The sequence below is a fragment of the Schistocerca americana genome, chromosome 2 (assembly GCF_021461395.2).
Source record: "Schistocerca americana isolate TAMUIC-IGC-003095 chromosome 2, iqSchAmer2.1, whole genome shotgun sequence".
Lineage (NCBI taxonomy): Eukaryota > Metazoa > Arthropoda > Insecta > Orthoptera > Acrididae > Schistocerca > Schistocerca americana.
The window spans coordinates 975,462,823-975,486,939 of record NC_060120.1 but is presented as its reverse complement, the minus strand read 5'-3'; the positions used below and the strand labels follow the sequence as shown (position 1 = coordinate 975,486,939).

Below are 24,117 nucleotides of genomic sequence, written 5' to 3'. Positions count from 1 at the left end.
TGGTATACAAAAATACACAAATACGGAAAATTCTGAGGCAGCAACACGAACTATTCTCATTCACGCACATTTTTTATTTCAGAAAAGGCTGTGACTCAGTTGTCCGCGACTCACCCTTACAGATATTAAAATGGAAAATTGTCTACATCTGGAAACACCTACAATAGTAAAACAGACAGTGAAAAATACAATTTACAATGTTAAATTTATGAGGAACTCTCAGAATTGTTACAAATCGAAGTCGAAAAAGACAAGGACATATATGGTGTAACTCAAAATTATGGAATACGAAACTCGGGATCCTGAGTTTTTATGCGTATTAGAATAATTTTGATTACCATGACTTCTTTAATCTGTTTTGGTGCCATCACTAACTGCAGACATGGCAAGGTCATTCCCTTACTTGGTCCCAGCAGGTACATGGGAATCCCACTCTCCGTAAGCCCTCCGCTACGATTCCATGCTCTCTTGCAGAAGTAGTGAGCAGACAATATCCTGTGCTTCTCCACTGTGCCGTGCAGAACTGTCGAAATTTTGAAAGTGTCCTACAGAAAGATTTTAACAAGGGAGAAAGTTAATTTTTAACCTCATGTCTATGAAGAGATTGTTAAAGATGGACCTCAAGCTATGACAGGACGAAGCCAAGAAGGCTACCGGCCACGTTCTTCCTAAATGAACTCTCCTATTATTCACCTAGATCGATTCAGAGAAACTGAAGGAAAAGTATATCTGGATATTCACACTGTCGTGTGAATACAACTGGCACCTTGACATTGATATTGACTTCCTTATTTGGTAAAAGTATCATGTCAAACAAAAAGATTGCCGACTACTTTTTCTTGGCTAGTAGCTTAATCTCATGGTTTTCACGTCACTGATTTCCAAACTGACCTCAGTTTACTTTCTGTCATGTAAACTGTTTTCACTATCGTCTTCGTCATAAACTAGAAAGTTAGAGAAGTGCATGTGATTGGAATGAGACGTAATTTCATTTATCAATGTGAACAAAGGTTTTATCGACGTTTATTCAAAAACGCCTCTTTATTACGTAGGAATTATGTATCGTCGTTAAAGTATCTGAGCTGTTAGAGATTTTCCTCACTGAATTGCGTGTTGTACCACTCGGTGAAGTAACCTACAACTGCCTCTCGCAAAGAAGTCAAAGTGGCTGTCGAAGACGTGTATCTACAGCCAATCTCATAAGGTTTTCCAGCGTGCGAAACATAACGATTTCTTTTCTTTGACTTTGGAACCAAAGAGTTCAACTTTTTCCTTCTTCAAGCCCAAATAACTTGATTCAGTTTGTGTAAGGAGCTTTGGTTCTAAATTGTACACTACTGGCAATTAAAATTGCTACACCACGACGTTGACGTGCTACAGGTGCCAAATTTAACAGACAGGAAGAAGATGCTGTGATATGCAAATGATTAGCTTTTCAGACCATTCGCACAAGGTTGGCGTCGGTGGCGACACGTACAACGTGCTGACATAAGGAAAGTTTCCAACCGATTTCTCATACACAAACAGCATTTGTCCGGTGTTGCCTGGCGAAACGTTGTTGTGATGCCTCGTGTAAGGAGGGGAAATGCGTACCATCACGTTTCCGACTTTGATAAAGGTCGGATTGTAGCCTATAGCGATTGCGGTTTATCGTATCGCGACATTGCTGCTCTCGTTGGTCGAGATCCTATGACTGTTAGCAGAATATGGAATCGGTGGGTTCAGGAGGGTAATACGGAACGCCGTGCTGGATCCCAATGGCCTCGTATCACTAGCAGTCGAGATGACAGGCATGGCTGTAACGGATCGTGCAGCCTCGTCTCGATCCCTGAGTCGACCGATGGAGACTTTTGCAAGAGAACAACCATCTGCACGAACAGTTAGACGACGTCTGCAGCAGCATGGACTATCAGCTCGGAGACCATGGCTGCGGTTACCCTTGACGCTGCGTCACAGATAGGAGGGCCTGCGATGGTGTACTCAACGACGAACCTGGGTGCACGAATGGCAAAACGTCATTTTTTCGGATGAATCCAGGTTCTGTGTACAGCATCATGATGGTCGCATGAGTGTTTGGCGACATCACGGTGAACGCACATTGGAAGCGTGTATTCGTCATCGCCATACTGGCGTATCACCCGGCGTAAAGGTATGGGGGTGCCAGTGGTCACCTCTTGTTTGCATTGACGGCACTTTGAGCAGTGGACGTTACATTTCAGATGTGTTACGACCCGTGGCTTCACCCTTCATTCGATCCCTGCGAAACCCTACATTGCAGTAGGGTAATGCACGACCGAATGTTGCAGGTCCTGTACGGGACTTCCTGGATACAGAAAATGTTCGACTGCTGCTCTGGCCAGCACATTCTCCAGATCTCTCACCAACTGGAAACGTCTGGTCAATGGTGGTCGAGCAACTGGCTCGTCACAATACGCCACTCACTACTCTTGATAAACTGTGGTATCGTGTTGAAGGTGCATGGGCAGCTGTACCTGTACACGCCATCCAAGTTCTGTTTGACTCAATGCCCAGGCGTATCAAGGCCGTTATTACGGCCAGAGGTGGTTGTTCTGGGTACTGATTTCTCAGGATCTATGCACCCAAATTGCGTGAAAATGTAATCGCTTGTCAGTTTTAGTGTAATATATTTGTCCAATGAATACCCATTTTTCATCTGCACGGGGTCAGGGATTTTCTCTGCCTCGTGATGACTGGGTGTTGTGTGATGTCCTTAGGTTAGTTAGGTTTAAGTAGTTCTAAGTTCTAGGGGACTGATGACCATAGATGTTAAGTCCCATAGTGCTCAGAGCCATTTGAACCATTTTTGTCATCTGCATTCCTTATTGGTGTAGCAATTTTGATGGCAAGTAGTGTATAAAGAGCGATGCTTGTCCTCCCGTATCAGATGGGGTATTGCTACAAACGTTAAGGATAATGTCATCAAAAATTTCATATGTGCTCGATTGGAGACACATCTGATGATCGAGCAGACCAAGGCAACGTTTTGACACTCTCTAGAGCATGTTTAGTTACAAGAGGTTATATGTGGGCGCGCATTGTGCTGTTGGACAACTTCCCCAGGAATGCTGTTCATGAATGGCAGCACAACAGGTCGAATCACCACATTCACGCACAAATTTGCAGTCAGGGCGCTTGGATAACCAGAAGAGTTCTCCTGCTGTCATAAGAAATCACAACCCAGACCATAACTCCCGGCGTAGGTCCCTTATGTCTACCACGCACGCAGGTTGGTTGCAGGCTCTCAAGTGGCCTCCTTCCGACCAACACATGGTCATCACTGGCTCCGAGATAGCACCAGCTGTCATCCGAAAACACAACAGACCTCCACTCTCCCCTCCAATGAGCTTTCGCTTGACACCACTGTAGTCACAAATGGTGGTTGTTTGTGGTGGGTGGAATGCACGCTACATGGAGTCTAGCCTGGAGCGGTCCTGGAAGTAATCGGTTCGTTACAGTTCGTTGTGTCACTGTGGTACCAGCTGCCACTCAAGTTTCTGTTGCAGAGGCAGTACGGCGTGCCTGAGCCACACGCCAAACACGTTGGTCTTCCCTGTCTGTTGTGCCACTTGGCCTATTGTTAGTCTCGTGACTACCGCTGCCAGAAATGATGTACAATGGCTGCAAACTCGCCAAATCTTTCCGAAATATCGCAGAATGAACACGCAGCTTCTCGTAGCCCTATTACACGACTTCGTTAATAGTGAACTGTTGACAATGGTGTATTTCTCGTCTTAAGGGCATTCTTGACTAACATCAGCTCACTACGTCCAGTCTCAAAGGAAAGTAACGCTCACGACCGTTTCAGCGTGTATTTAAAGCTAATTTGATCGGCATCCTCATAGCGGCTTTGCTAGCGCTACTCGTATTCGACATCATCTTTCAGATGTAGAAAGACGTCTACCAACTTTCCTTTTATTAGCACAATTCCTTCTTGGTACTGCAGTATTTTTTTCCGGCAGAGCGGTTAAATAAAGTATACTTAAAATAGGCAAAAATCCATGTTTTGAATAATGAGTGGAGATTGTAAATAAATGGTGTTTTATGAGTCAGTTTTGATACTGCACCTGTGGTGTCACCGCCAGACACCACACTTGCTAGGTGGTAGCTTTAAATCGGCCGCGGTCCATTAGTACATGTCGGACCCGCGTGTCGCCACTGTGAGATCGCAGACCGAGCGCCACCACACGGCAGGTCTCGAGAGACATACTAGCACTCGCCCCAGTTGTACGGACGACTTTGCTAGCGACTACACTGACGAAGCCTCGCTCCTTTGCCGAGCAGATAGTTAGAATAGCCTTCAGCTAAGTCAATGGCTACGACCTAGCAAGGCGCCATTAGTAACATTCCATGTATCTAAAGAGTCTCACTTGTATCGCCACAATCTCCAGATGTACCAAAAGGATGGATTAAAGTTAAGTATTACAGAAGCTACGTACTTTTCTTTATAGCAATCATTACGTATCCTGCTTCAGACCTCATGCACCCTCTTTGGCTTAGCGCGTGCCTGTCGGCTTCCTCTCATTGTGTCTAGGCTGTCTTGTCTAGACACAACAGCACCACACTAAAAATCACAGAAATGCGGCCTATACTTATTAAAAATAGTCTTTTTGTGGTTGATCTGTGCATTTTAACAGGATTCTCCTTGTCGTACGTTCGTCCATACAGAGCTGGACGCTTTTCTATACGATGCAACTGCGACACTCATTTTGTAGTTCCCATCAACTGATTATCGTGATGATTTTTTGATGAGCGATGGATAGTTTTCGTTCAGGTAAATTTTTTTAGCAATACGCCCTCTCCAGCGTTCATATTTTGTTTAACTGTTTTGTTCGAACGCGTTTCAAGCAACAGGTCCATTTTCAAAGACTATACAGAGAAGTTTTTGGCTGAAACTTCCTGGCTGATTAAAACTGTGTGGCGGACCGAGACTCGAACTCGAGACCTTTGTCTTTCGCGAGCAAGTGCTCTACCAACTGAGCCACCCAAGCGCGACTCACGACTTGTTCTGCAAGGTATGCAGGAGAGCTTCTGCGAAGTTTGGAAGGTAGGAGACGAGGTACTGGCGGAATTAAAGCTGTGAGGACGGGTCGTGAGTCGTGCTTGGGAAGCTCAATTGGTAGAGCAATTGCCCGCGAAAGGCAAAGGCCCCGACTTCGAGTCTCGGTCCGGCACACAGTTTTAATCTGCCAGGAAGTTTCATCTCAGCGCACACTCCGCTGCGGAGTGAAAATTTCATTTTTGGCTGTTACACGTCTTTCAGCCAGCAGTTGTCTCATCTCAGATAATTTTAGCGTAGAACTGACAAATATGTCGTTCTTTTATTGCCAAGCTATAAAACAAATAAGATGTAACACCATAGAAAGTTCATGAGTTGGTGAAAATCGAGTTTTGTCTCGGAACAGCGTGCGCCTAAAAGAACAAAATGAAATACTGTGACCGAGACTATACATAGCTTTCCTAAGATATAAGTTACAGCCACGGCAGTCCCTTGTCGGAATATCTGTTGAAATGAATAAATCTTTTGCTGTGAGTCATTTTCAGTTAGATATATCGTGTCCCATAGCACCCGATTTATGTTAAATTGGCGTTCACGTTACTTAAAATTTGATTACTTAACAAAACTTCGAAGGTACTAATTCTAATTCTGTTGCATATACTTGCTGTATTATTCATCTAAACAACATTGTACAAAAATCTAATTTTTTGAAAATAAAGTAGTGGGTATGACGGGCATAGTTCAGGGACGTGTTGGGAGGAAATGGGGAATGCATTACTCACCAAGTGCGCGTAAACTTCTACAATCGTGAGTTTTCATACTTAATAAAACTGTAAACAACTTAGTCCATATAGTCGGTTAACGTTTACCTTGCCTTGTGTTATTTCATAAATCATTCAGAATTAACAGTGCGACAATTACTAACTTTACTCAGCTACATACCCTCGGCGCTTGTATGTTTCACCGTGAAACTGATACCTTAGAATGTGTGAGGGTTTTGCGACATTTCTTCTTTTCAAATGGCTGTCTGCCGACTTACTATCCGGCCTGCACCCGCATCTTCCACTAGCGTAGAAATATTTCCGTCCAATAACGCGAGTTCCCCGCGTAGGATGGACGACGAACTTTTCGCAATAACCAGTACTGGAGTGTTCTCGACAGCAGGACCAAACCTCAGCTGGGTAAACAACTAAGCAATTCGCCGGCGAGCTGCCGTTTCAGGCGATAAACTTGTCTCATCTAAATCGTTTAAACATCCGCGGGAGATGTAATTATGCAGTGGCCTACCTTCATCGTTTCCAGTACATTTCCGTGTTGTCCAACTGACATGTGCAGATGAGACATCCGAGAACGTTTTTCTCAACAGCACTAAATGGATAAAACTTCCTGGCGGTTTAAAACTGTGTTCCTCACCGTGACTCAAACACGCTACTTCAGCTTCTGATAGCAAATGCGTTGTGAACAGAGTTATCCAGGTCTGTCCCCACACCATTAGATCCACTAGTACCTATTCCACATTTTTCGAACTCCACAAAAGTACATACATGTTACGGGAATGCAGCCAAGTGACATCTTCGACAACCGCCCTCTGCCAGGTGAACACCCTGTCATTTTCAAAGCACAAATGCAACGAGAGATCGCGCGCGTGCACGCACGCACGCACGCACGCATGCACTCACACACACACACACACACACACACACACATACGCGCGCGCGCAGTACACACTAGCACCACACACAACAAAATATGACTAACTTCAGAAGTTATAGGCCGTAATTATTAATTAGTGTCGCTTGTGGTAGCAACAACAGAGGCTGTACCTCTGTTGTTTGACCAGGGAGACAACAGGATTCCAAGCGGAATTTAAACAAAAATCTATACTACATCGCAGTGCCAGTGGTGATTGGGTGTACTCTGTACTGTCCTTGAGACATGCACGAGTGTCAGAATTAACAGGCACTACTGCGATCGTTAGCTGTACGAAATACAAGAATTATATTCGCACCAGATGCACTATTTATTGGGGACAGTGAAAATTTGTTCCGAACCAGGAATTGAACCCGGATTTCCCTCCTTACGCCAGCGGTCGTCTTAATCGCTTCGGCAGTCCGAACACGCTGCCCAGACAAGCCCAAGTTTCCACATGTCACTATTTTGTCTGTATCCTAAACTCGACAGGCACTGTGAATCCCGGACCGGGACAGACTTTTTGATTAAAGTTGCAGCGTTGTTTTTAGGCATGAAATACTGCACTGCGGTGGCTGTGTTGGTTCGACGTGCTCTGCCAGTGTCCTTCATACATGCACGCCACTTTATTAGTTATTGTATGTATTGAATCGGGGACCTAGAAACGACGGAGAGGCTTCGTCCCGCCGTAGCTCTCAGTGGTTCACAACTCCACAACAGGCTACAGCAGTCCACCCACCCCACCGCCGCCTCACACCGAACTCAGGGTTATTGTGTGATTCGACCCCCAGTGGACACCCCCTTGGAACGTCTCATCCCAGACTCCAAATGTTTGCGTGGTAGAGTAATTATGGTGTATCTGCAGGTGGTGACAGTGTTTGCGTAGCAATCGCTGACGTAGTGTAACTGAGGAGGAATAAGGGGAACCAGCCCGCATTCGCCGAGGCATATGGAAAACCGCCTAAAAGCCACCCACAGGCTGGCCGGCACACCGGACCGTGACACTAATTCGCCGGGCGGATTCGTGCCGGGGACCGGCAAGCCTTCCCCCTCGGGAAGCAGAGCGCTAGACCGCGCGGATGGCTGGGTGGGTCACTTTATTAGTGTTTCATGCCTAAAAAGAAGGCCGCCACTTTAATCGTACGTTTCTCTCTGCAAGGAATACACAGTATATTTGTGAATATAGGATGCAGACAGAACGATGACGTATGTTAGTTTTGGTCTTTCGGGGGAGCGTGTTCAGGTAGCCGAAGCAGTTAGGGTGAGATCTCGCGCAAAGCAGGAAATGTTTAGAGCCCCGGTCCGGCACAAATTCTCATTGTCACCAATAAATAGTGCAGCTGGAGACTTGCTAGGTGCGAAAATGCGAATGTCATTCTTGTAAGCAAAAAACTGTCTCTATAAGGCCACCTGCTAGTTATTAACCTCAAGTGCTTCGTTATAACGCTATCCGGAACTGGAAATGAAATCCAGAATTTCCATAGGATCAACGGCGCCAAGACAGTGTTCTACAACAGCAGTTTTGCTTGGGTGCCATATGCGCGTTTTCACACGTGCTCAGTTCACTGGTCCTCCGCCGTCCTGATTATCTGACAAATTTATAACATGCCTTATGTGCAACGGATGCCGTAAATACCAGCCTTACGCAAACCAAGCTCATCCTTTTCTTGTGTCATCGGTTTTCTAGATTGGTTTGATGCGACCCACCACGAATTCCTCTGCAGTGCCAACCTTTTCATCTCAGAGCAACACTTGCGCTCTACGTCCTCAGTTATTTGCTAAATGTATTCCTGTCTCTTTCTTCCCTTGCAGGTTTTCCCTCTAGTACCAAGGAAGATATTCCGTGATGTTGTAACAGATGTCCTACCATTCTGTCGCGTCTTCTTGTCAGTGTTTTCCACATGTTCCATTTCTCGCCGATTCTGCGGAGAATCTCCTCATTCGTTACCTTGTCGGTCTACCTAATTTTCAACATTCTTCGGTAGCTCCACATCTCAAATTCTTCGATTCTCTTCTGTTCTGGTTTTCCCGCAGTACATGTCTCGCTACAGTACAATGTTGTCCTTACAAACGTACTTTCTCAGAAATTTTTCTCTCAAGTTAAGACCTGTGTTTGATATTAGCAGAATTCTCTTGGCCAGGAATGATTTTCGCGCTAGTGCTAGTGTGCTTCTTCTGTCTTCCTTGCTCCATCCGTGACGGGTTGTTTTGCTGCCAAGATAGCAGAATTCCTTAACTTCGTCTGTCTTGTGATCCCTAGTTGTGATGTTAAGTTTCTCGCTGTTCTCATTTCTGCTGCTTTTTATAACTTCCGCCTTTCTCCGATTTTCTCTCATTCCATATACTGTATTCACTACTCTGTTCATTCCAGTCAAAACATCCTCCAGTTCTTCGTCACTTTCGCTGCGGATAGCAAAGTCATCAGCGAATGTTATGACCGATATCCTTTCACCCTGTATTTTAATTCAATTTTCTTTTATTTCCCTCAATGCTTCTTCGATGTATAGATTGATCACCAGGAACGAAAGACTATATCCCTGTCTTACATCCTTTTTAATCTGAGCACTTCGTTCTTGGTCCTGCACTCTTATTGGTCTTTCTTGTTTCTTGTACATATCGCATATTACTGGCCTTTTCCTGTAGATTAGCCCTATTTTCCTCAGAATTTCGAGCGTCTTGCACCATTTGACATTGTCAAACGCTTTTTCCAGATCGTCATATCCTATGAAAGTGTGTCAATTTTTCTTCAGTCTTGCTTCCATTAACAGCCGCAACGCTAGAACTGCGTGTCTGGTGTCTTTACCTTTCGTAAAGCCAAACTGATCGTCAGCTAACACATCCTCAGTTTTCTCTTCCATTATTGTATTTATTATTCTTGTTACCAGCTTGGATGCGTGAGCTGTTAAGCTTATTGTCAATAATTTTGGCACTTCTCGGCTTTTGCTATCTTCAGGATTGTGTGGATGATGTTCTTCCGCAAGTCAGATGGTCTATCGCCCGTCTCATACATTCTACACACCAACACGTATAGTCGTTTAGTTGAACCTTCCCCCAATGATTTTAGAATTCCGATGGAATTCTATCCATCCCTTCTGCCCTATTTCAACTTAAGTCATCCAGAGCTCTTTTAAATTTTGATTCTAATACTGGATCCTCTATCTCCTCCCTGTCGAATCCTGCATTTTCTTCTGTCACGTCATCGTACAAGTCTTCCCGCTGGAAGAGCCCTTCAGTGTGCTCTTTGCAACTATGCGCTGTCTCCTCTGCATTTAACAGTGGAATTCCCATTGGACTCTTAATGCGACCACCCTTACTTTCAATTTCATTTAAGGCTATTTTGAATTTCCAAAATGGTGAATCCGTCCTTCAAATAATCTTTTTTTAGATTTTTTCACATTTTTCATCATACTTTACACACGCAAAAGGGTGTTCGAGAAACCCATTTCACATCACGATTCAGCAAAATACGAAAAATCCTGTAGGAAATGCTTCCTGCGTAAGGCATGTGGCTGCCCAAGAAGTTTTTCATCTCATTTCCCATAAGTTGTTTTAACATTTATTAGGCCCCGAGACATTCGTATATCACCTTGGTTGCCTTTACGGAGAGGAAATGTATCGTTGTTTGCGGAGGGTGGATAAGCGTCACAGTTGCTCAGTAAGATTGTAATGCTCTCTTTTGTTTCTGTTATGGTGTCGAGACCATGACATTGTTCCATCGTTTCTGAAAGTCATGCACTGTATTAAGTCTCCTGCGCCAATTGCATCTAGCAACGCGGTTATTCGGCTGTTGTTCGTAAAAGAATTCATTTTAGTTGCTGAAAATTTGATTTTGTTTCCAAGGAATTATCTCGGCTTCGTTTAATAACTGCATTGAAATATCAGCATTTTTTCAGAAATGTGTTTTTCGGCCAGCGTGTAAGGTCAGGGCGTTTTTAGGGTATGCAAACAATGATGTCGGTTTGCGAAAGGTTGCGTAAGTCGGGTGTTAAACGTATCCGTTGCAGATGTGGCATGTCATACATTCAGACTGCAGAGGACAGGTGTGTTGAGCGTAAGCGTCATACAGAGTTACGACAACCAACGAAAGCTGCTATTGCAGAACATTGCCTTAGCGCCGGTTATCCTATGGAATATGCCAGCATGGAGAATCTGGGATGCACTTTCCTGTATGGGATGCTCTTATAATGGACGTAGTTGAGATTAAATTAGCAACTGACCTATAAATAGAGACGTTTTGCTTGAATTCTGCTTTGAATGTTGTTGTCTCCTCGGTCAAAGAACAAGAGAACAGAGTTGATGCTACTTTACCCGTTGGTAATTAATATTCACTATACAGGATGAATCACCTAAAAGTTGCACAGCAAATATTACGGAAACGAAAAGTGCTATTGATTTACGGTTCTCAGAGAATGGATTGGCAGTCAGGGGCTCGCATTGTTAGCCAATAAACAGATTGTAATAATACTTAGAAAGCGTATTTTTTGCGCAAACATACACTTTTCAGAGGGAACAATGCCTACTGAAATTGACAAAATGCTGGTGGTCATTTTGAACACAACCTGTGCTGGTCAAATGTCTCGTTACTGGTCAGAACGCACATAGCTAGTGTATGCACTTGGTATGTGCTATCGGTGGCACTGAACAATATGAAATCCCGTTAACGACTCTCACTAGAATTCTGCAGTAAACAGCACTGATATTCCAATTTATCCTACCTTTACTCTGTTAATGCCAATAGGTGTTGTTCCACTTAAAAAAGTTTATGTTTGCACGAAAAATACGTTTTCTAAGTATTATTACAAACTATTAATTGCCCAACAATAAGAGCCCCTGACTATCAATCCATACCTGAAAAACCGCACATCAATATTACTTCCTATTTCCGCAACAGTCCGCAGCTCGTGGTCGTGCGGTAGCGTTCTCGCTTCCCGCGCTCGGGTTCCCAAGGTTCGATTCCCGGCGGGGTCAGGGATTTTCTCGGTCTCGTGATGACTGGGTGTTGTGTTTTGGTTTTTTTTTTTTGTCATCAGTCTACTGACTGGTTTGATGCGGCCCGCCACGAATTCCTTTCCTGTACTAACCTCTTCATCTCAGAGTAGCGCTTGCAACCTACGTCCTCAATTATTTGCTTGACGTATTCCAATCTGTGTCTTCCTCTACAGTTTTTGCCCTCTACAGCTCCCTCCAGTACTATGGAAGTCATTCCCTCATGTCTTAGCAGATGTCCTATCATCCTGTCCCTTCTCCTTATGAGTGTTTTCCACATATTCCTTTCCTCTCCGATTCTGCATAGAACCTCCTCATTCCTTACCTTATCAGTCCACCTAATTTTCAACATTCGTCTATAGCACCACATTTCAAATGCTTCGATTCTCTTCTGTTCCGGTTTTCCCAAAGTCCATGTTTCACTACCATACAATGCTGTACTCCAGACGTACATCCTCAGAAATTTCTTCCTCAAATTAAGGCCGGTATTTGATATTAGTAGACTTCTCTTCGCCAGAAATGCCTTTTTTGCCATATCGAGTCTGCTTTTGATGTCCTCCTTGCTCCGTCCGTCATTGGTTATTTTACTGCCTAGGTAGCAGAATTCCTTAACTTCATTGACTTCGTGACCATCTATCCTGATGTTGCGTTTCTCGCTGTTCTCATTTCTACCATTTCTCATTACCTTCGTCTTTCTCCGACTTACTCTCAAACCATAATGTGTACTCATTAGACTGTTCATTCCGTTCAGCAGATCATTTAATTCTTATTCACTTTCACTCAGGATAGCAATGTCATCAGCGAATCGTATCACTGATATCCTTTTACCTTGTATTTTAATTCCGCTCCCGAACCTTTCTTTTATTTCCATCATTGCTTCCTCGATGTACAGACTGATGAGTAGGGGCGAAAGGCTACAGCCTTGTCTTACACCCTTCTTAATACGAGCACTTCGTTCTTGATCGTCCACTCTTATTATTCCCTCTTGGTTGTTGTACATTTTGTATATGACCCGTCTCTCCCTATACCTTACCCCTACTTTTTTAAGAATCGCGAACAGCTTGCACCATTTTATATTGTCGAACGCTCTTTCCATGTCGACAAATCCTATGAAAGTGTCTTGATTTTTCTTTAGCCTTGCTTCCATTATGAGCCGTAACGTCAGAATTGCCTCTCTCGCCCCTTTACTTTCCCTAAAGCCAAACTGATCGTCACCTAGCGCATTCTCAATTTTCTTTTCCATTCTTCTGTATATTATTCTTGTAAGCAGCTTCGATGCATGAGCTGTTAAGCTGATTGTGCGATAATTCTCGCACTTGTCAACTCTTGCCGTCTTCGGAATTGTGTGGATGATGCTTTTCCGAAAGTCAGATGGTATGTCGCCAGACTCATATATTCTACACACCAACGTGAATAGTCATTTTGTTGCCACTTCCCCCAATGATTTTAGAAATTCAGATGGAATGTTATCTATCCCTTCTGCCTTATTTGACCGTAAGTCCTCCAAAGCTCTTTTAAATTCCGATTCTAATACTGGATCCCCTATCTCTTCTAAATCGACTCCTGTTTCTTCTTCTATCACATCACACAAATCTTCACCCTCATATTCGGTACACGTTTTAGATGATTCACCCTATAGATCTAACGATGCCTCTGGTATGTACAGTGTGTGTGTGTGTGTGTGTTGTCTTTCGGTATATACCACACATACCAACGTTTTAAATTTCCTTGTAAGGCGATCTCTCATTGCAATCGTGCCTTGAAAAGACAGGTGTGCATCTGTCGAAATATCGGCTGTAGTCGAAAACATCACCTGGCTGCATTCCCCTAAGTTGTGCGAACATTTTATACGCCGAATTAAACTCAAGTTCTGCTTCACGCAAGCGCATCTGTATAACTTTTGCGACTAGCACTCCTGGACGAAAGGATATTGCGGGGAAGTGTCTTAGACACAGTCAAAGAGGTTTCTTCCAGAATATTTCGTTCTGGGAACGAACTGGAGACTTTGCAGGAGACGTGGAGTAAATTGCCCATCCATACTCTGCAATACACCACCCTCCGGCATGCGGCGGCGATTACGTGTGTGAGTCATCTTTGGGGCGCTGACGACCACGCAGTTGAGCGCCCCAGAAACCAAACATTATCACCATGAGTCATCTTTCCTATTCCGACTGCGAACAGTGTGTGGGAAGCGCGATTATCCGTATGGCTCGATATGATTTCTAATTTCTTTGACTTTCCCGTCACGGCTATTTCGCGAGTTGTACGTGGGCCGACTTAATACGTTGCTTGGCACTTCCTTGAACGCATGCTCTTGGAATTTTAGTAAAAAACCTTTCCTTGAAGCGCAACGCCTCTCTTGTAGCTTCTTACACTGGAATTTGTTAAGGATCTCCAAGAAGCTATCACGCTGGCTAAGTGAACCGAAAATGTTCAGCTCTTCTTCGTATTTTCCTAACTAGCACGTGGCTCAGAATGACGAGCAATACTCAAGAATCTGTCACGGAATGGTTTTTGTAAGATGCCTCCTTCATGGGCGAATTACATTTACATAGGATTCTGTTTATTGTTTACTTGTTCTACACGGTGAATCAAAAGTACCTCTAGCGTTTCAGAAGACGCGAAAACTACAAGAGATACGGAAAACAAACACGTATAAGTGGACAGAGGATTTCTCCAAGATGTTAGCTCGTATTACCTGTGTTCAATAATGTTAACGTCTGTGATGCGACAAATGTCAATATGCGAGAGAAATTTATCAAAGTCGCTGTTACTAGCTCATAAAGGCGCAACTACGAAAAGTCACTTTGGAAGCTCGAAGTCATACGATGCGATTATGAGGTGCGAATGATTTGTTTACATTATCTCAGATGCCTGCCCCCCTGGCAGTGCACTGTGCAGCTATGCCATACCGTGTATTACTGATCGAAACTTCTATATCATTGATGTGTGTCATTTTTCTCCAAGTCTTGTAGTTTTTGCGCAGCCGATTTCTGAAACTCGGGCAGCACTTACGAATAACCTGTACAATCAGTCCTTTATGCTCGTTCCATTTTAGGTCACTTCAGACGGTTACTGAGGCACACTGCACAGTTGAGAGGCGTATAATAGAAGAATAATAAGTTTTTCCGCCAGTTTATGCGCAACACGTATTTATTTACTTTGAGGGGCACCTAGAAGTCCCTGCACAAAGTGTCGGTCATCCGCATATCTTCCTGCATACCTCTCCTGTTTTATAGAGACACGATCTTCCTACTCACAGCAGCATCAGCCAAAAAACTGCAACGTACCTTCCGACGCTACCCGCTATTTAACGGCCTTTGGTTCTTGTAATATGGGTCCATAGCCTATATGTGTTGTTTAAGGAACGTCATTTTTCCCTTTTCTAGCTGTACGTGTTCTTATCTTTTTTAATAAGAAAACTTCTAAGGTCGTAAGCGGAAAATGACGTCCTTTAAACACAGTCGACATTTCTCTTTTGGATACTTCTGCAGTTACTTTTACATTTGTCGATTTCACCCTGTTAAAACATTTTGAATTCTACCTGTGAGAGTGGCGTAGCTGGTCTGTTAACTCTTAAGCATTTTTTGTTCATGCTACAGTATCGAACCACATTGAATGTCGTACCGAAGTCAAGGAACATGCGTTCAACACTTGTGCGCATTTTTCTCTCTTCTTCATCTCACGGTGCTTGTAACGATGTACTACGATTCGATAACTGGTAAAACAGATTTCAGAGAAAACAGTTCCCCTAACGCCGCAACTAGCAACAGTGGAACGTATTTAACGTATTAAAAAAATGCGTTAGTAGATGATGGCAATGAAAATAAGTATAAATTAATGACCAGTACAAGTACAGTAACGTATTTTAAACATCAGCCCTTCAGTGTGGTGATTGGTCTGGGGCGACCCTCCAAGACTTACACTCCTGTGCCATCTTCTTCACGGTACCACTAAACACCTAACGACTTCAACGACATGTTAGATATATTCCATAATCTGACTTGACATGTCGATTTCGTCCTCCATGGTTCCCTCTAGTACTGTAGAAGCTGTTCGTTAGCAGATGTTCCAACACTCTAACAATTTCTCTAAGTAGTGTTTTCAACATATTCCTTTCAACTTGGATTCTATGGAGAGCCTAAGAAACGAGTTCAACAATTGACTGCAGTGAAGTATCGTCAGCAACAACATAAACTAGGTAAGTGAAAATTTAGTTTTACTTTTTGATTACAATTAGTGTTTATAATGCACCTAATATTGGTCATACTCGAATTAAATGCATTCAGAATAGATAAATTGTACTCGACTTTGTGTTTGCCTTCGTAGGTGAGTGATCAGCACGACTTATTGGGATGTGGAGGAGCCGGGTTCGACTCCTGCCAGGGATTTTTCCTTGGTGGGAGGACTTTACAGGGTGCACTTAGCCTCTTAAGGGCAGCTGTGGAGCTATTCGAGCGGTTAGTAGCAGTTCCAAGGTCAAGGAATTCGACAACGACTGGAAGAGCTGTATGCTAATGACGTCCTCCTCAACACGCACCTGATAACCTCATTGGCAGAGGATGATATGTTATTTTTACGTAGTTAGCTGAGAACGATGAAAGTTACAAATCGCACTTAGTGTGCCTGCACTGTGAGTGGTACTGTCGGCAGAGAGAGAGGGGAACTCACTTCGTCTCCCAGTCGGCGTCTGTGGCGACGACGGTCCAGTTTCCGGAGTAGGGTTCCTTCTTCTCCACGGTCAGGTACGACCCTCCGTGCTGCAGGTTGTTCCGCGGATTCCCTGCCACCTGTGGGAAGAAAATCAACTGTTGTCACAAGACCAAGCAGCCCAGTTTATCAAAGGTTTTGCGAAAATTGCCTAATTTCCTGGGCTCTGGCTGTTGAAATAGTTACACTGCACATTGTTGTATTTGCTATACCTGTTAATCTTCTCTTCATGTTGTTCATGAACACCTGCTACTTCATTTACTTATTATTATGCGACAAATCAAGGCAGAAAAATCAGAAAGTTATTTCGAGCAGATACCATATACCTTCAGTTAAGGTTGCAGACTGCACACTCACCAGTAACAAGGAGAAAAGGTTTGAAGCATTTCAAAATTCCTTGAAATATTTGAGTAATTGGTAGGTATATCGGAAACACGTGTAGCGACTACTGAAGCTAGTGCCATTCCGAAAGTATAGTCGATTTAAACTGTGAAATCCCAAGTCTTACGGAATTCCAGTGTTTAGACTGAAACATTGGACATGACTTGTATGCTATAGATACCTGCGGTGTTCACTTCTGCTATAGTTGATGCAGGAGATAGAGAGTGGGTGGAAGACGACGAAAATGTTCTTCTTGTCGTAGAGAGAGAAGAGCATAGGCTGGGGAAGAGGATTCCTCGGCCAAATAATTGTCATAGCTTACTGTGACACTCTCTTCACGCGTGTGCATTCACATCTGTTGTAACGTGTTTAACTTCCTAACAGCACCAGCAGCGTCAGTCGTCCTCCGTCTTAAGATACCCAGAAAAGTGAAGTTGCAACATATGTGAAACATGAGCTTCTCCCAGCACAGCGGGTACTGAAATAACTTACGAGAATGCAGTCGCATTTCTTCCTGGACAAACAAATGGCATGTTCACAGGATTGCACACACTTGCTCCTGCCTCGAGGAACATTCGGACATCCTATAACATCTCGATTAACGCGCTAAATCATCCTATCCGAAACCCACAGAAATGCCAGGGAGTATTTGGAACCGCGAATGAAACGTAGTAGTACAAATCCCCGCAATTTAGTAGCGCTGCGAGATCCAATCTCCAGTCAACGACTTCAGGTTTATGTGGCATACCTTAAGAAACTTGTAGACTCTCTTCTTCTCTGAGCTGAAGACATTTCCAGGGATAGGTAAGGTGTTGCACGGTAATTACTGGGGCTGACTAATATTTTGGTCAGTGTGCTTACTAATAGAATGCAACGAGAACGGAGGAAAGTGAGTGACACTTTGCTCTTGGGCTTCGTTTCCCCTGACAGACTTGAGAATTTACTCACGAAAGTGGCGGTGACGATGTCTCCGGGCCTGGCTGTGGCAGGTGGCTGCTGCACCACGTAACCGAACGGTGACCGCCACGGGGGCAGGTCGTACACCACGCCGGGCGTCAGCTGGATCACCTCCTTGGACAAGTCTGGTGGCGAAGGTCCAGGTTCCAGGGTCCTATTCTGCAACATTTGGAAATTGGCAATTTGTGATAAGTTCTCATGGGACCAAATCACTGAGGTCATCGGTCCCTAGGCTTACACACTAGTTAATCTAACTTAAACTAACTTACGCTAAGGACAAGACACACACCCATGCCCGAGGGAGGACTCGAACCTCCGACGGCAGCTGCCACGCGGGCCGTGGTGAGGCGCCCTAGACCGCGCGGCTATCCCGCGAAACTCTGCAACATGATTACCATGAGGTTGTAGTATACTTCAAGGCTTGCATGACAGGTGTTGAGCCTACACTCAGGTTTAGCCGGGATGACGTTCCCTCTCCTTCCGCTGGTAGCTGTATAGCACGGCCACATAGCACGCGGCTGGACAGTATCGCGGCGCGGAAAGACTGTCTGGATTTTGGAGACTGAATGAAGTGATGACGGTAAAGGGATCTATGGTGTGGATTTCGTTCAGAACCGTCGTATAATTCACGACAGACTATCAGGGTACAGATATCGATCCTTTACTTAACAGATCGAATTTGTCCGTATACGCCGCGGGCACGCTCTATACGACATTTCCGAACTTTTAGGGCGAGCTAGTGAGTCAGTAGAGGCCCAGCTAACACAACGAGTGAGTCGTGGGTGTGCGTGCTGCTTATGATGAAGCATGAAAGCGAATAATATGAAGAATGCGTTTAATTTCGTAGCTAACGATTGCGCAATTAATTCGGAGGCGGCCATAAAGAACTCAACAGAAACGACAAACACGAAAGAACTGCGCTGAACGAGAGACTGTGAGTGTGTGACGCGCGTGATTAGGCCAACTAGATACATTTCGCCTGTACGTAAACAGCAACGAACTCGGTCTTATTTATGTTAAAGGGAACTTTATCAGCATTATTGTAATATTTTGGTGGGAATCGATGAATAGAACTAGTAGAAATTCGACAGGACCCGTGATTGCAGGCGTATGGTTAGGAATTTCAGTAACATGTACCTTGAGCTTAAACTTTCCCTCCCGTGGTGTCATGAACGGTTAGTCCGAAGCATGTAAATTTCTACAGCATAATAACTCAAACATTTTCATAATCATAACGGAGAATTTCCGTAAAAGTTCACTTTACTCGACGTCTTGTATTCTCAATAACTTCGAAAGTATCGAGAGACTGAACTATTGAATGTTATTGCGGACACGTCGAATTCTGAATGCACGGTCTCGCGGCGATAGGAATTAATAACGAGTTCGTGGTAATTTAACCAGCTGACGCCGCTGGAGGCTAGAGAAAATTTTATTCATTCACTAGCTGAGTAACTGGCGTTACCGAAGTTTGTATTTATTCCAATCTTCTATTAGTCCATCCATTCCTTCCCCCCCCCCCCCCCCCCTCTTTGTCCATCTCCATCCCACTCCCCCCGCAATTCCCTGCCAATCTCCTTGAGTTCCTCTACCTGTTCCTCTCCTCCCTTTTCGTTTCTGTGCCCATCTTCTCTTCTCTCCATCTCCTCCTCTTTCCTTTCTCTACCCATCGTGTCCATCTCTGTCCATTCCCCCCCTCCCCCCCTCCATCTCTCCATCTCTCCATCTCTTCCTCCGCCTATCTGTATCTTTCTCCTCCTTCCCCCTCACTATCTGTCCATATCCTCATCCTCCATTGTTTCCCCACATTATCGCATTCATTCCAATAGGAGGCTGGTGGTTCTTATGCCTACAGTATTTCTTTCCATATTGTAACAGCACGTAAAATTTGACTGAAATCATTCCAGGGGTTTTGCATGAACTTTTTACCCATACACGCATGTCAGATATATTTCACATGTATTTAACATAAATCACTCAAAATCGTACACATATTTCACCTGTATCTCTAGCCAATTTCGCTCTGCAGTTTCCAGCTCAATGTTTATTACGTCATATCTCGTGAACCGTGTGTCGTACAATAAAATAATTTCGTAAATACATACATCGACATACGTGGACAATTTATGCGATATGTGTTGCTAATAGATTTATTAGCAAAGAAGTAATAAATTTAAACGATATGTGTGACGCGACAGTTTATCAACCACCTAATGCGAAGCCTACGAGAAAGACAGGCCGCGGCGCGTACGTCACGAAGGTAGTCCTGCGCTCGCTCGCTTGCTCGCTGAAATCAGCAGACAAACTATACCTGTTAACTCGTAACTAGGCGTGTCTGTACAAACGAAAACTGAATCTTCTAATGGAATCAGCTATTATGGAATTTTACTGTTATTAGTCCTTTAATGATGGGAAGTCCATGGGCCTACTTATAATTTGTTACGGCTGTACTGGCGTACAATAAAATAAAATCATGGTAAAATGATTATCAATTGCATAAGGCACCACTTCCAGCATGTAATGAGTACTGTTAAGCAAAAGAGGCTACTGCTATAAACACGCCTTTATACCATTTATATCGAGTATTGATCTTAAATTTTGCTGTACTACAGTTAATCAGTAAGACTTCATAATACTCGATTCCGGTGGAAGATGCAATTCTCGTTAGTACTTACACGGCCAGCTGCGAGTTAACAGGTTTAGAAACGCATTTTGTCTGCTGAGCTGAGCGAGCGAGTTCACGACTACCTTCGTGACGCACGCGCCTCGGCCTGTCTTTCTCGTCGGCTTCGACCTACTGTTTGTGCCGTCATATTTCCTGAACTATACGTCGTACAATGGTCTATTTTTCTAGGTACATCCAGCTGCGCTGTGGATACTGTCTGCGAAATGTGTTGCGAATAGAGTTAGTAGCAAGGAATTAATAAGTTAAAACGTCATGTATGATGAGTCAGTTTTTTCTAGCATTTGACGTGATATCTCCTGAAATATGTGTCACAATATGACATAACTTTTCTGATACATTTAGTAGTATTTGCGAATACTGTCTGCGAAATATGCCACTAATACAATTTGTCGCAAGGAAATAATAAATTAAAACGTCTACTTCACGTGGGAGTTTTATTGCAGAAACAGTGAAAACACATTGAGTAATAAACATTTTTTCTTTCATCATTTCGTGGGGCTCGTCAGTGAGAAAAAATTTCGCAAAGGTTTGAAATGTATGTAAAGTTTGTTGAAAGTCTCTAAGAGCTCTCATTCTCAAATAACTTAAGGCTAGTCTCACGTCGCTGTACCATTTTTTCACCCCGCGCCAACCCCTTTGATAGGTGGGTGATTTCTACCTCACAGTGATTATTTCCAGACCGTAAATGATACGTGTACCGGGTTTAGTTGAAATCCAGTGGTTCTGGAGGAAATGAGAAACATAAATACATACATGCATATGTACATCTATTTTTATAATTAGTATTTATGACACCGTGAGACGAGGCAGTCATTCATTACATACCTCTACAGGGAAGAAGCATGGCGCTCCATCAAACGCCTCTTCCTGCTGCGCGGCCGCGACGAGAACAAGATTCCTCGATTTGCACTGTGAGCCATCACTTCAACACCTCGGCAGACAGAAGAATCTATTGTGCCAGAGCTGCACTACTATAGTAGAGGTTACATTTCCTAGGACGCAGCTGGATTCAGATGGTCGCGAGCTACTGCCTGACCGCTCGCAATTGACAGAGGTATTCTCGAAACTAGGCTGGGAGTGGATCGACCTGGTCACTGTAGCGCAACAGGTGTCATAGCAGAAGATGACCACAAAAAACAGAAAGAAAAACTCATTCAGCTGTCTCAACAACAGCATGCTGCGGAATAAAAATCAACAGAACGGTCATCAATATGACGGAACGAGATATCGACTTGGATGCCATTTCGGCACTTAAGAAAGCCATAACGCCTGGAATGCACAAGATACCACGTCACTGTAGCTGCTACTACGTCAGCCGAATAGTACGTACGCACTGCCGAGCAACGCCGGAGGGAACAAAAGAGATGCTGACGTCCAAAAGGAAATGATCATTGGTTTCCAGGCCAAGGGTGGAAGCATTTCCGAAACAGCTATGTTTGTAAACTGTTGACATGCTACTGTGGTTTAAGTATACCGTGCAAGGCAAAATCGCGCCGTCCATAACCGGCCTCAAGGCAACTATGGTGCACGATGGGCCATAGATGACAGGGATGAACCATGGCTGCAGAAATGCGGACCGGCGAATAGACGTGCAACTGTTAAATAACTGACCGACCACATGAGCCAAGGTGCTACCAACGGTATCCTAGCAACCACCCTTCAGCTAATATTGCTACGCATGGGTCTGCATAGCAGGCGCCTTGTTCATGCATGTATAATAACTGCTGTTCATCGGCAATAAAGGCTGGAGTTTGCACGCCATGTACTGCAGCTGGACGTCAATTGAGTGGCGAGAGGTGCCCCTTTTATGCTCCACCAGACAGAGAGCAAACATCCTGAAACAATCATCTGAAAGCTACAGGCCGGAGGAGGGAGCGTTATGGCCTGGGGAACATTTCCGTGGCTTTCTCTGTGTGATATCGTCATACTGAAAGGCCCAATGGATCAACGCAAGTATGGATTTATGCTTGCTGATCATGTCCACCACTACATACAGTTTATTTTTTCTCGCCACAATGGAATCTACCAGCAGGAACGCAAGGTGTCACACAGCTCGCAGTGTACGTGAGTGGTTCGAAGAGCAACAGGATAAGTTTACCATACTCCTCTGGACACCAGACTCCCCGGGTGAAATCCAGTCAAGAATGTGTACGACCACCTCGATCGGGCTGTTTGTGCCCTGGATCCTCAACTGAGGATGCTGTCTCAGCTGCCCATGGCACTGGATTCGGTATGGCTCCACATCCCTGTCAGTACCTTCCAGACCAAACTGACTGTCTTCCTGCACGTCTCGCAGGGGTCCACACGGAAAAAGGTGGTTACTCAGTCTTTTGACTCGTTGTCACATTAATGTAACTGGACTGTGTAAAAGAAGCTACAGAAATAAAAAATTTGAAAACACCATTCTTAAGGACGGCGGCTTGCAGCTCAGGACAGGCTGGAACCAGGCCCTAGCTAGGACGAAGCTGGGGCGCAGGCCGCGTTATGAAAACGTTACCATATTTAGCGAGGATGTGAGCAACAGTGACGTGACTGTCAGAAATGCAGCTATATAATGGCGACAGCAGTGATTTATCACTTGACAGTAACTGAGGAAAATTCGCCCGAAAACTCGTGGGGTTTTGACTGCATGATGGGGCTGGAAGCCCTAGAATATTTTATTAGCGTAGAATTTTGTTGGATTTGATTCAGAGTAAAATTTCTTCCAAGGTGTACGTCCGCAGTAGCCGTACGATTGTTGAGCAGTCTTACCAATTTTACTACAAAATACTATCAGTGCAAGTGATCAAGATACAAATTATATGAGATAATTAACAAACTCATATCTCTGGTAATGACCTTATACACATAGAAAGGTTTGATTGGAATTTGCAAAGTGGATGTGTGTAAGTTTGACCTTATACGAGTGATTAGCTTTTATTATCAAAATAATTTAGAAAAAAAAAGAAAATAGAGAAACAATATTTTTGTACTGTTCTTATCTCACGTTTTTCCCCTCACTGGTAGAATATAATTTTGATTTAATGTTTAATAGTGAATGTCAATTTTCATGGCGCAGCAATGTACGCAATCTATGTATATAAGCCCTTCTGCTAGTCAATCGTTCTGATTCCTAAGTTTTGTTGAAATAAACTAGTAAATAGTGGTAGAAAGCCTATAAGTGTAAATTTAAAATAGTAATTTGCTGCTGGACAAGTTATTTTTCACAAATTTGACAAACTGAGAATGACATTGAGAAATCTGCGTGATATCTTCAATGGATCTGCTTGGAATGAAAATCTCTGTGCGGAATACCGTCTCTGGCCTTTAGAGATAAATATCCTAACAATGGTGAAAGACAAACATGACCCTTAATTGCGGCGAACAAATGTATGATTTTGTACTTTCTGAGCGCAGCATTGTGTGGAAATGAATCACGGACTGTGGTAAATCTGGAAGATGAGAGAGTCTAGGAGTTACGTATGTTGGATGTGGGAAATCTGTTGGACTCATAAGGTGAGAAATGAGGAGGTTCTCGACGGAATCGGCGAGAAGAGAAACGCGTGGAACACATTGACAAGAATAGACTAGGTGATGGGACACATGTTACGACATGCAAGATACTTGAAGGAACGTTAGAAGGTGCAAGCTGTAGAGGAAGGTCAGAATATGCTAAAGAAATAATGGAGTACGTTTGGTGCAAGTGCTACCATAA

The 24,117-nt window shown here is 43.9% G+C and overlaps 1 protein-coding gene across 1 annotated transcript in view; it reads right to left on the bottom strand.

The window, feature by feature from the left end:
• Positions 1–24,117, bottom strand: part of LOC124596347 (neutral ceramidase-like) — a 250,713-nt gene that overhangs the window by 7,787 nt on the left and 218,809 nt on the right. Inside the window, exons 11-12 of the mRNA XM_047135449.1 lie at positions 17,732–17,899; positions 16,364–16,482 (exon numbers count right to left, since the gene is read on the bottom strand). Coding sequence (XP_046991405.1) covers positions 16,364–16,482; positions 17,732–17,899 — 287 coding nt within the window. The remainder of the gene's footprint in view (positions 1–16,363; positions 16,483–17,731; positions 17,900–24,117) is intronic.